Source organism: Diachasma alloeum, unplaced genomic scaffold (genome assembly GCF_001412515.2).
Source record: "Diachasma alloeum isolate Michigan unplaced genomic scaffold, Dall2.0 Dall_scaffold_00213, whole genome shotgun sequence".
Taxonomy (NCBI): Eukaryota; Metazoa; Arthropoda; class Insecta; order Hymenoptera; family Braconidae; genus Diachasma; species Diachasma alloeum.
The window spans coordinates 2,112,613-2,126,725 of NW_021680378.1; the positions used below are offsets into that span (position 1 = coordinate 2,112,613).

Consider the following 14,113-nt stretch of genomic DNA (forward strand, 5'->3'; position numbering starts at 1 on the left):
CTACACGAGCGTAGGATCATTTACCTTAATTATTCGTTTTCAGATCTATATAATCGATCTTCAACGTATGAAAAGTCTCACTCCAATAACCCACGACTTTTAAAACTCACAGTAGTCTCCCCTTAAATGACCTTTGTTGCAAAATTGTACAATTTATTGTAAATCCGTGAATTAATTATAACTAACGAGTGGGGAATGACTGCGAAATACAAATATGTTAAAATAATGCAGGTGGTATGGATGGGACACTTGGTCGTATAACTTTCTGGATTGTTTGATTTTAGTGATGCTTTCCGTCCTGCCAGCTTTGTCAAATTTTATCGATTAATGATTTCATTTTTATATTGTATGTGAGGTATTCCATCCCAGATGAGTCAACGGCTGACCCTCACCCTCTTGAAAATTGATGGCGATTTTTTTTACGATTGGGGGGCTTGAAAAACTCTTTCTCAAATTTTTAAAGATTTTTTTGACAAATTGTTCGTTTTTTTTGCAATAACTCGAGTTCTACTCATCCGATTTCGATTTATTAGAGATCAAAATTTTACATTTTTCACCACCTATAAGAATGTTGAAAAATGAAATTTTTTGTCCAAATTTTTTCCAATGGCTAAATGCTTGAAATAACGAATTTTCGAAAAAAAAGTTGAAAAACTTGAATTTGGCTAATCACGTCACGGTTGATTATTTTAAATTTTTTTCAGTAATTCTGATAATCAAAACAAAAATTTTGAGCCATCATACATGTTGGGTTTCATCTTAGATCTATTTTATTTTTAATTTTTTATTCTCAAAATTCCGCGAATTCGGTCAAAATACCCCAAAATGTCATTGGTTGACTTTGATTATAAACAATATGAAGGAAATTTAAATATATACCTATATATTACATATTTTTTCGATACATAATTAAAGTCGCTTTAAGGTGTTTTCACCAAATTTTCACAATTTTAAAAAGAAAAAAAGAAAAAAAATAGATCCTGGATGGAACCCAATATATAAGACGGTTCAAAATTTTCGTTTTCATTATAAGAATTACTGAAAAAAAAATGAAAATAATCGGCCGTGACGTAATTGGCAAAATTCAAGTTTTTCAATTTTTTTTCAGAAATTAGTTATTTCGAGAATCTAAAGATTGGCAAAATTTTATTTAAAAACATTCTTATAGGTGGTAAAAAATGGAAAATTTTGCCCCCTAATAAATCGAAATCGGATGAGTAGAACTCGAGTTATTGTAATAAAAAACTGGACAATTTGAAAAAAATGATATTTCCGAACTGGGCTGTCAAAAAAATCTGAAAAAATTTGAGAGATAGTTTTTCAAGCCCCCTAATCGTATAAAAAATCGCTATCAATTTTCAAGACGCTGAGGGTTAGCCTTTGACTCATTTGGCATGGAATACCTCATGTAGACTGTAGTTTGATTCTGTAATTGGCCTTGTGCTGTTGGGTCTGTATGAAATAAAATGAAATAAAATGAAAACCATTAATATTATTCAATTCCGGTTGTCGTACTTGTGATCGTTTGAAATAAGAACCAGTAGTTTAGGAGATATTAAGCATAACAGTTTTTTACGAAAAGTTGAATATCTTCTAAACTACTTATCCGATTCAGCTCGTGAACAATACAGTTGTGTAGTATCATAAGACCTACAATCCTACCAAATTTCAACTTCCTATCTTGAATTTTCGGCGAGTTATCGTTTCCACAACGATTTCCTAGTAAAAATGAAAAATACCGATTATTACTAAACTGACCCTAGTTACGTAGCAATATTTTGATTTGATTCGATAGATATTATCGTAAGGAATACTTTCCCATAAAAAAACTTCAATTCGATCACGTAGTTTATGAGATATTAAGGAAAAAAAAATTTGAGAAATTGCTATATCTCGGAAACTACGCTGCTATCGCTATAACAATCTCCGAAATCCGACAAAATTTCAGATTTTTAGCTCAAACTTTAGTCCTTTTTCTTCGGCGGGATTTATAAAAAATTTCCGAAAAATCGGCATACACATTCTGACATACATACATACATACATTTTCTAAAAACATCATATTTTCACGTTTCATGGCATTCTACATCATTTCCAAGCAAAATTACGAGATCGTAAGAATCATCGATTACAAGGCTTCCATTCGGAAGCAAAAAATATTAACAAAAAACACTTGGACAATAGCTTCATTAATTCCAAGAAATTTTTGTATTTTTAAAAATGTGAAGACTGTTTGTGCCCAAGTGACAAATATCGTTGTCCATGAATAAACAAATTTTTGCGAGAAAAAAAAACCGTCAACGTTTCACCAATTTTCACCAAAAATTAAAGGAAAGAATCGAGTTAACGCATCTCGATACATGAAAAATGTATAATTCTGATGATGGTGTACTTGTTAGCCATCGGCACAAGACGGCCGAGTGGGATGCATCACCGGTTCCGTTGTCCGACGCCTAAGAGAGGCTGCTGAAGCGGCAAAAGGAACGAACGTTCCGCACCGTGGCAGACACGACGGGTATATCCGTACATCTGCGCCAGAGTATGATCGCTATAACAATCTCGCCACTGTCTGGGACATTCAGACAGTCTAGCTTTGCATTTACCCGAAAATTCCATTTCATCTTTTTTTCACTTCAAAAATCGAAAAGTCTGCCCCATGATTTCAATTTTTAGACATGACGCGACGGGAAGCGAATCTTAATTGTTATTTGCTTGATGATTTCTACATTTCGCCGTAAACTTTTCTAATGAAATTATATCTTCATGAATTGACACATTTGTTGCATCAAAGAGATCGAAAACTCATTGCAGAGACAAAATTCACCCCGAAATTCTTGAATGTGAAACGTTGAGGGTCACAAGGGTCAGCGAGCCCATGTGGGGTATATAAAAATGAGTGTCATAAACACAAATAACAATTAATAAACAGCAACTGATGACAGTTGCTGATCACTCATCTCAACAAACTTGTTCATAAACGATAACAAGTTAGAGGGTCAGAAACCCCATATGAAGGTCACACGGAAGTCATAAACACAAATAGAAATCAATAAACCGACAACAACGGTCTCGCCACTGTCTGTGACATTTAGGCAGTCTAGGTTTAAATTTTTCCAAAAATTCCCTTTCCCCATTTTTTCACTTCAAAAATCAATAACTGTATCTCATGATTTCAATTTTAGACATGACACCACTCGAATTGATGAGTTTGACGAATATCAATCGTCATTTGCCTCATGATTTGAATCTACATTCCTTTTAACCCTAGTCTGGTCACCTGACGGGAAAATGCGACTTTAGTCACCTTCGCGGGAGAGTGCCGCCGTGTTATTTAGGCTCCAGCGTTGCCAAATCCACTCTACACTTCCCGGGAGCGTTTAGCGAGTTCCCAGCAACGTCGCGCAACAGGCAATTTCATTTAGCATGGGAAAAAATTGTTCACCTGTTGTAAATAATTTTTGTTCTCCCAGAATCAAGGATACAATATTGAAAAAAACTGCGAGAATTTTCCAGATACTTCAATTGACGAATTCAATTTTTCTCAAATTTTTCCGGTCAACCAGTCGATGGCAAGGTGAATAAAACGACGTGTTGTGGCAATGCCCTCGCATGGTGACCACTCTAGGGTTCAAATTCCTTCCGTCCAAAACTCTTCTACCAAAATCATATCTATCATAAATGCCCTCATTTGTTACATCAAAGAGGCCAAAAACTCATTGCAGCGACAAAATTCCCCCTGAAAATACTCATCTTCTTATTGCCAAGAGCCTTCCAACGAAACTTTGAAGCATTTCACGAGTGCAATTCCTCCCAACGAAAGGTATTCACCATCCTTTTTCTCGTAAAATGGCAAGTTTCTAATTATAACAAGAGTAATGGAGAGAGGCACCCAAAGGGAAAAGGAGAAAGATTGTCTCCCACGTGCGCGACGAGTCTCATCGTCGCATGCACTCTTACCACTCGCATGGGAGAAAACTTTATTAAAGTATGACTCATTCGTGGCCTCCACCGGTATACAACACCACAAACATAAATACTCTTATGCTGATGCACGTTAATTTTTTTTTCACCAACACTTCCTCCTCCCTTTTCAATTCAATCCTTTCAATTTCGTCATCATTAATAGAATCAGAAACCCGGCATTGAGAAATTTGTTTCTAGCGAATTGACTTTACCAATTTTCTATTGTACTCTTTTCATATTGATGATGTCGTGTGCCAAACATTGAAGAATAGCGTTATTATCGATTATTTATACCAAAATTCAACCTTGAGTTTTTATGCTTTCGATATAGCGATATATCCTGATGATACCACGATTAATCAATATGTATCGATGTATCTTCGATACATATCGATTTATCGCAATGTCTCATGAATCTATATCGCTTCACCTCGATGTTTTATTGATATAGTTAAATTTTTCTCGATATATCATCGGTACATATCGATTTATCGCAATGTTTCATGAATATATATCGCTTCACCTCGCTGTTTTATCGATATAGTTCAATCTTTCTCGATATATCATCGATACATTTCGATTTACTTTGATTTATCGTCGATATTTGTGGACATATCTCGATATAGATCACATGAATCTCTTACGCTGATCCACTTTAATGTTTTCTTCAACACTTTCTCTTCTCTTTCCCATTCAATCCTTTTAATTTCGCCATGATCATCATAACTGAAATCAGAACCTCAGAATGAAGAAATTTATTCCCCGAGAATCGACTTTCTCAATTTTCTGTTGTATTCTTTCCCAAGTGATGATGTCATGTGGCAAATTCTCCAAAAACAAAAATTAAAGAATAGCGTGATTATTAATATTTCAACGCTCAGCCTCGAGTTTACCATCTGGCGTTTCGTGTGTTTCTCACTATTCCTTCACGAAGTTTAGCCATGAAGTTTAAACGAGTCAGCACCCAGCCAACGCCCCACGACCGTCGATAATCTTCCACAATTTCTTTTTTTCTCCCTCTCTCTCTCTTTCTCTCTTCACGGGTTTTTCCTCTCTGCTTAATTGTAAAACATTACGTACCCAAAGGCTAACTGTACGTTCATTATTTTTTGCTTCAGTCTTTGGGAATCATCTTATAATGGTGTTTTTTTTCTCGCTTGGATGGTTCCCATTGGAACAAGGAAGTGGATATCGGGTCACGAGAGTGATTGAAAAAAAGGGGTGAAAAAAATATTGGAGGAAGGAGGTGGCTGATAAAATGTAATAACTTGGAGGTCGTCGGTTGGTGAGTCCACGACAATGACTCACCGCTGGAATCGAGCTGGAACAAATTCCTGAGTCTAATCCAACCGAAACCATTTGTAGACCTGCTTTCCCTCGGCAAAGTGCTACTACTGTTTCATTGGTTGAAAAAAAATTAGATGTTACGGAAGGATGTATTGCAGTGTTGCGAATTTTTTTTTGAGATTTTTTTTTTTGGCCGACAAGCGGATCGATCGGACGCGTCTCATAGGGACGAGCGGGGCAGAATGGAAATTTCAAACATTTTTTTAAAGTTGAATAGAGGAGGTTGGGGTAAAATGGACACTTTGGACTTTTTTAAAAATATTAGTGACGGGTTGAAATGTCGATGAAATTTAATCTTTTTTTTTTCAATAGAAGGAACAATTCTTTCCTTTTGTGATGAGCCTGAACTGAGCTCTATTGATACATTTGTTTCTGAGTTATGAATATTTTTGAAAAAGTTTAAAGTGTCCATTTTACCCTACCCTCCCCTAGAACAATTTTGTTTTTCCGTTGAAAAATAATTTTTGCAATTTATTCCTGAGTTATGAGTATTGAGCAAAATGAAGTGTCCATTTTGCCCCATTCCCCCCAACAGTTCTGTGATCTTGTTCTAGTTTATGTTGAGAATGAGAATTTCCGAGGATGTTTCGAGGTAAAAATGAACGGGATGGCGATGCACATTGGACACACAAGTCCTTTCACCTCTGATTCAAAGGAAAAGACCCCTCAATAGCCTGAAGTTGAGGGAGGTGGACCGCCATTGAAGATCGATAACGCGAGATTGATAGATTGAAATTTGATCATTCGGTTTTCACAACCTTTAGAATACAATGAATGTCATCGGAGGTAGTCTTCTATTCTTGGACCATTTCACGCTGTTTCACATGCCTATGAGACACTAATTCAAATGCGTAAGCGTTTAATTAAAGAGCGGCATTAAAAATGAAGAGTCACTGCGGCCTGTCAATAGGTCTTCGATTTCAATGTCTATAGAACTTGAGATTGGAAGAATGAATCTTTAGGTTCATTCTCGACGCTGTTCAAATGGAGTTAGATGACTTTATTCTGACAAAGTGATCTATTACACACGATGCGGTCCATTCTTTGTTTTTTTACAGAAGTAATATTTTGCATCGAAACATTGCGTGTGTTAATTTAATTTACATATTTTTTGTCATTAGGCCGCATAAAGTGCAATTCTAACCTCGCTTCGCTCAGTTAAATCGAGGTTTTCGGGCCCAATGACAACAAATATCGTTCGATACGCGGCCGTGAAGAACTTTTCAACCACATGTAAAAGTTCTTCACTGCCAAAATATACTATCGTGTAATTTATACTCAGTGGATAGTCATATGTGCAAAGACTCAGATCGGAAACCAGGAGGTCGTGGATTCAAACCCGACCCCCAGCGATTTTTCACATTTCCTCAAATTTGTATTCATATCGTTTCGTTCAGAAATGAGAAATAAAATAACTTTTTCATCACACTGCGAAAAACTCTTTTCCGCACTCGTAACGAAATATACTATTTTGACATTGCTGTTACGTTCACCTCGTGTCGAAAAGTGCCTTTTCATTTACTTGTCCTATTCTAAAAAGAACATACACTTAAAGTCGATAACTATCGATCTCTCGCAAGTCTGTCACGCTTATTCCTCATTAGTTAATTCATGATTAATTTAATTTTGAGATTTTCAATTACGATTGCTACAGTTACAGCGCGCTATAGCGCGCGTTCGTTTCGTAAACGAAAAAGGCACACTCGTTGAGCGCAACATCACTGTCAAAAAATATTGTTCGACACATGTGAGACGGGAATATTCAGCTCGTGGGATTGGCTTCGCCTCGGGCTGCCAACTTCACACTCATGAAAATTCCAGCTCACTCGTATCGAAATATACTATTTAATATCATGTAATAAGAATGTGAAGATTACGATTTCTGTAGACTCGGTCTTGTTGAAAAACATCAGATCATCAGGGAAGCATGTCTTTGATCGATTGCCATGAGTGTAATGCTCAAATTGGAAACCTGAGGGACGTGAGTTCAAACCCAACATCCGGCGATTTTTCGCATTTCCTCAAATTCGTATTCACATCGTTTCGTTCAGAAATGAGAAACAAATAACTTTTTTCCATTGTGTAATTAGAATGTGAAGATGACAATTTCTGTAGACAAGGGCTTGATGCAATTCATCAGATCATCAAGGAAGAATGCATTTTGGCCAACACCAAGTTCCGATAGAAGCAATACAATTCAAAACGGTTGATCAAATCAACACGACTTGTCAATTCACAAAGCAACATCAAACCGCAATAAAACGAAAAACAGCATAGAGAGCAGAAGAAAAAAAAATCCTCAAAGACATGAATTCTCCTTTTGTATAACGGTATAGTCATAGTGCTGGGAGGTTGTTAGTGTGCACGTACATAAAAATTCCTCCAATTAAAAGTCGAGTCTCGTGTATGCGCAAAACACGCGTCTTGAATCATTATTAAATGGTTATAACGAATACGCACACGGCAAAAGTTGGGTAAGGATGCCTCATTCTTCATCAATGACTGTATGAAGAGAAAAAGTGTCCAGAGAGGAAACTATCATCGTTTCGCTTCAGTGAGAGAGGCGAGGGTCTTGCTTCAGCTACTCCCCTGGATTCCTTTGTTTTCATACAACCAATCCCATTCGGTATATTATTTTAGTTTGTTGCCAACGGCTATTGATTGATCCTTTCATTTTGATGTTCGATTTCACTTTTAGATATTTCAATTCAAATTGGTAAAAATGGTTAATTACTGTGTGAATTCTGACAGACTTGTTGATAAGCGCAAGAAGTTGAAGGGTCACAAGGGTCAGAAAGCCCGCAGAGGTCATACCAAGTCATAAATACCAATAAAAATCCGTAAACCAACAAAAAAGTTGATTACTCGCAATGATTTTGACGAACTTGTTGATAAACAATGACGTGTTAAAGGGTCACAAAGGTCAGAATATTTATATTGTACCTTCATGAGGGCCACAAGAATCAGCAAGGTCATAGCGGTCGTATGAAGGTCACATGAGTCATAAACACAAATCAGTAGCGAAGTGGTAAAACGGTACAAGTCAATTTTGACCATCGACCAGTTTTCAATGCATATCTCGAAATCTAAGGGAGATAGCGAAATTGTTGTTATAACCTTTTTGGTAGAGCTGATTGAGTACTGCAATAAATGTAATTACAAAAATTTCGCTATCTCCCTTAGATTCGGAGATATTCCTCAAAAACTCAACTGGGGGATAAGTCGACTTGAACCGTTTTACCACTTCGCTACTGAAATAAAAATTGATGAACCAATGAAAGTTGTCGATTTCTCATCTCAACTAATTTGTTGATAACTAATAACAATTTGAAGGGTCATAGGCCTCAGAAGCCCCACAGGAAGGTCAGACGAAAGTCATGAACACAAAAATGATCATCAATTAGCCAAAAAAATTAATTACTCACGTGGATCGTGACAAATTTGTTGGTAAACAATTCCAGCAGCTGTTGTCTCATCAATATAGTCCCACAATCCATCACACGCTATCACCAGAAAATCCTCGCTACCATCGAGCATAACACAACGTATTTCCGGATCCCCGGTGACATAAGGCTTGTACTGTGCGTCACCTGGACAACAAAATAAGAAAAAAATGGGATTCACTGCGTAATGAATTTCAATAAAATGGAGCATTGAGTAAGTGAGCAAGTGAACACAGCGCGTGTAATTAACTGTAATGATCTAATTAATTCGATGCATGTGATCGTTTGAATAATGAGGTAAAAATGGTAGCACGTGCGAGCTTCCGGTTATTACCGGCTTCCGTGAGAGATGCTGACGTACATTCTAGGGGAGATGCATTTTAATTATTTATTCTGTCAATTTGCCATTGTTATTTAATTGGGGCGTGGATAAACGTGACAAAACAAATCATTTGATCTTTCACATCTGTTTAAAGATTTAATTGTCTCGTAATTAGGAACTTGAGGGGAAAATAGTTTCTTTTTTTTTCGCCTGTAATGGTTTTTTTGGGAGAGAATTCAATTGTTATGGGAAATCTTACTTTTCTTTAAATGAGTTCGACATAATTGCGATAACCACGCACGAAAAAATTTAATCGAAAAACCTATCGAATTTGTTAGAAAAGTAGATTGAATTTATATTAAACTTTCTATTAGTTTTTGGCTGATTCTATTGACATGTTCAATAGAAAACATTCAATAGAAAAAGTCAACAGAATTCGATTTTTCTATATAACTTATTTTTTTCATATATTTTCTATAGAATTTGCTCGACTCAAATTTTCTAAGTTTTTTTCATTCTAGTTTTCTTTTCTTCTCATCAAGAAAATCAAACGAAAAAATTTGGAAAATTTGAGCCGAGGAAATTCTATAGAAAATATCTCAATAGAATGAGTTATATAGAAAAATTCAATTCAATTGACTTTTTCTACTGAATATTTTCTATTGAACATTTCAATAGAATCGGCCAAAAACTAATCGAACAGTACAATAGTAATTCAATAGAATTTTCTAACGAATTCGATCGGTTTTTGTATTAAATTTTTTCGTCCGTGACCACCTGAAAGAAATCATTTAGATCAATTTCTGTTGCCTTTTTCCCCGAAAAATTGATTGATAACTGATGAGATTTCGATGATTTCAAGACTTTTGGAATTATTTGGAGTTCGAAGATCAGTATTTAAAGGAGAAAATTAATGCAAAAATTCTGGGTACTGCGATGACCCTCGAAGGAAGGTGCGAGATAGCAGGAAACAAAACGACTAGTGTATGCTCGGCACGCGCTGCCTATTTTCACGCATACATAAATGGTAAAGCCTCACTCAAAGTGGGGTCAATCCATACTTGGTACTGGTTATTGGTACGACTGACGACAGTGAGAATATTCTTCGAAAATCGTCCAAATTTAATGCGTTAGAATGATTTAGGCCGGGGTAAAAACGTGGATTTTGCATTTCTAAACATTGAGTTATCTCATGAACGAAAAATTTGTGAAGTGAATGACCAGAACTATCTTTTATTGACAATTGATCTGGACATTTTTCCCCAAAGAAACTCATTTTGATGATTATTACAGAATTGAAAAAAAATGATACGTTTTTCAGACATTCAAAATTCACTTATTCATGATCTATTGAGAATAAAGTAAAACGGATGCTTAACTTTAGTGTTAGGAGCGTAATGAACATTGAAAAAAGCTAAAATCGTATGAAAACTACGGCGCAAGGAACATTTTGAAGGTAAGAACAGGAAAAAAAGAAGTTGCTCCCATATTTTGGCATATATCAGTAGCGAAGCGGTAAAGTTGGTCAGTGTTTAATGAATTGCTCGGAACCCAAGGAAGATAGCAAATTTTTTGCAATAACCTTTTTTATAGAGCGAATTGAGAGCTACAAAAATGGTTATGATGACAATTTTGCTGTTCCGCTTAGATTCGGAAATATTCCTTGAAAAATCAGCGAAGAGCTAAGTCGACTTGAATCGATTTACCACTTCGCTACTGAGATCACAAACTGTTCCAATGGCCCAGTCAAGACTTTTAAATTTCACCGGCATATCCCCTTAAGGTGTTTCGGTTGAAAAGTCAAAATAATGAAAAAAAATTGGAAAATTCACGGGAGAAATTTCTAACTATGCTGCGTCATTGAGAATTCTTGCACATTTTCTTTAGGTCTCAGTTTCGAGAAAAAAAATTATGAAATTTGGATTTTTTTGTAACCCCTCCAGCTATAACCTCCGAGGTTATCCCACTCTCAATTAGGGAAATTTCCATGGCACCCAAAAAAATTATGAACAATAGTTCATATTGAGGAGAAACTAGTGGGTGTTAAATCAAATCTTTCTTGAGAACACGTATAACTTTCAGATTTTTTTCAGTTTTCATAAGAAAGTTATTTGAACAAATGATTCGGAAATTTATGAGTTTCGGGGCAATTACGCCGTCACGCGCAGGCGCGTGATTCAAATGTCAGTGAGCATCATGGGAAAGGTATGGCTTGGATCATGGAATTGAGAGAGAGAGAAAACACTCGACAGGTTTACCAACTCGAGACGCATTTTAATATTATTTCAATAGTTAGAATAACATCCAATAAAAATTATCTGACACCCGTAGGTGATGAGAAAAAAATCAATCAATCTGATAAATAAAATCAATATTCAAAAAAATGTTCAAATGCACACTCAAATAGTTGCTTGAAAATTGGAAAATTTCGTGCTCAGCGATTGAATCAGGGCTCGAGAACAATAAGACTCCCCTTCCATTTCACCCCCGCTGATCTGTAGACAAATAACCCTAAACGTTCCAGAGAAATTAATTCATCAAGAAAACATCCTTGCAGAGAACTTGTTCCACAAAAAAGATTTTTCGTCAATTATCTCCTAGACTTACTCTCTCCCCAAATCCTTAAATTAACGATCACCAAAAGCCACCGAATTAAAGTGATTAAAATTTCCCACAGCAGAATAAATCATCACCACACGATGCTTTCTTCTCCCATGTGTTTTAATAAGTAATCAATGAGCGTATCAAGTATCCCGATCCGCTCTCTAGCCATTCAAATCACTCCACTCAGTGCCCACACACACAACAGACGAACTTGCTTTTTCCTATAATACTTTGCGCTTACCTATTGCTCGTGATACAGCAAGATTTCCGTCCACCCGCCACATCCCGTAGTACATCACACTTCCGCCCATCCTTATAACTCTGTCCTTCTCGTCCTTCATGAGAAATAAAAATCACTGTTATTCCGTTGTTTAAGTCTTTAAAAACAAAAGTTGAAGCCCCAAAAATCCCTCGAGACAAGAGTAATAAAAATGTGAAATTCAAGTGAAGAGGGACGAGAATGGCGACAAAAGGGACACAACTTGATAACGATAAACACCTCTTGAAATTCTCGACTTATGAAGAGTACCTGGACTCCCTGGTGACCCAAGTGGATCTCGATTACCTGAGAAACACCGAGACAGCGAGACTTATCGCAGAGTTGGGTTACAAAAGCACGGGAGAGACTCTGGATCGCGAGGCCTTCCACGATCGCAGAAATATCGTCAAGGATTTATTATTCCCCGTGTGGAGACCATTCACACTTGACTCTGAACTGACGAACCACAGGGACCCCCTGATAATAGAATTATCACTTCGAGAGAGGGCTAATCGTCTGGGAACACTGTCGACAATTATTTTCGTCAAGATAATTACGAAATCTGGATTCGAAGTTTCTGGATATATAGATTTTGCTCATCGATTGAGGAGGGAGAATTGGAAGCCGTTCTTCGAGGGGAGGAGGAAGTTGAGACCGGGGAAGAGTGATCTTTCGTACTATCATTGGAAGACTAAAAAGTTGATTCTGAATGGAACGGATAATTATGAGCCTGTGATGGATGTGAAGAAGGGGATTCTTTTGAAGAATCTCAAGGATCTCAAGTTTGTGGATTTGGATCCTAAGACTAGTCCAGGGGTCGATACGTTTAGGTTGAGGGTCGAGAGTAGGGATTATCAGCAGGTAGTGCTGTATGATCATGTCGTGAGATGCAGACTTTAAGGGGAACAGATCCATTTTTTACGCATTTTCTAAATAATAATTTATCTTGATAGGGACTTGTTTTTAGGAAGAACCACTCCCGCTGTATGTTCATCAAAAGATATTTCAAGAGATTTGAAAGAAGAAATTATTTCCAACGACATTAATTATCAATTTCAAGTATTAGAAATAAATTTGAAGAATTGCTTGGGGAATTTTGCATGTTTTGTTTGTGCTTTTCATTTTTTCAACCTCAAAATCAATTGGGAAATATTTTCTGAACCAAGAGGTTTGAAAAAATCAATAGAAAGACTTTGCAGAGAATTTCCTCATCTAAATAAAATTACTCTTGACATTTTCTTTCAAAACTGTTCGGGTAAAAATTAAAAAATAAATCCATAATTAACAAACAAAATTAATTTCCTATTAATCTCCTAAATGAAGTATTTCATGAAAAATAATCAAGAGATGTTTTTTATCAAAATTTCCCAATGGAAGAAAAGTGAAATCTAGACTCCTATTTCCCAAGTCTTGAATTAAAACTTACAGTTCTGTCTGGCCTGTGTGGATTAACAAACTGAGTGACTAATTTAACTAAATCGTAAAAAAAATTAATTTACCGAAATTAATGATTAATTTCAACAAGTCTGTGTTTTTGATTCTTCAATCCTCAAAAGCAATTGAAAGATATTTCCTAAACCACAGGTTAAACCAAGACGTTTGGAAAAATCAATAAAAAGACCTTTTGCATAAAATTGCCTCATCTAAACAAATTTTTTTGACATTTGCCCCAAAAACAACTCATATACAAACTAAATCTCCAATTAACAAGCAAAATGAATTTCCTATTCATCCCCTAACCGACGTATTTCATGGAGAAATATCAAGAGGAAATTTCCCAATGAAAAAAAAAATTAAATTTGCTGATATTTCCCACCTCTTGAATGAAAACTTACAGTGCTGCCTGACCTGTGCAGATTAACAAGCTGAGTGACTAATTTAACGAAATTAATTATTAATTTCAAGCAATTGTGTTTTTGATTCTTCAATCCTGAAAATCAATTGACAGTTATTACCTAAATCACAAGTTAAAACAAGAAGTTTGAAAGAATCAATAGAAAGACATAAAATTTTGCATAAAATCGAAAATTTATATAAAATTGCCTCATCTAAACAAATCCTTTTGGCATTTGCCTTAAAAACGAATCGTACACAAAACAAATCTCCAATTAACTATCATAATGAATTTCCTATTCATCCCCTAATGAAGAAATATCAAGAGGAAAAATTTCCCAA

The 14,113-nt window shown here is 35.9% G+C and overlaps 2 protein-coding genes across 2 annotated transcripts in view; one reads left to right on the top strand and one right to left on the bottom strand.

The window, feature by feature from the left end:
• LOC107037094 (titin) overlaps positions 1–14,113 on the bottom strand; it is a 45,518-nt gene that overhangs the window by 24,911 nt on the left and 6,494 nt on the right. The window contains exons 4-5 of the mRNA XM_015255452.1: positions 11,921–12,014; positions 8,736–8,900 (exon numbers count right to left, since the gene is read on the bottom strand). Of these exons, the coding sequence (XP_015110938.1) occupies positions 8,736–8,900; positions 11,921–12,014 (259 nt within the window). The remainder of the gene's footprint in view (positions 1–8,735; positions 8,901–11,920; positions 12,015–14,113) is intronic.
• Positions 12,140–12,838, top strand: LOC107037096 (cilia- and flagella-associated protein 299-like). Its single transcript, XM_015255453.1, has one exon. The coding sequence runs from the start codon at positions 12,140–12,142 to the stop codon at positions 12,836–12,838; it is 699 nt and encodes a 232-aa protein (XP_015110939.1).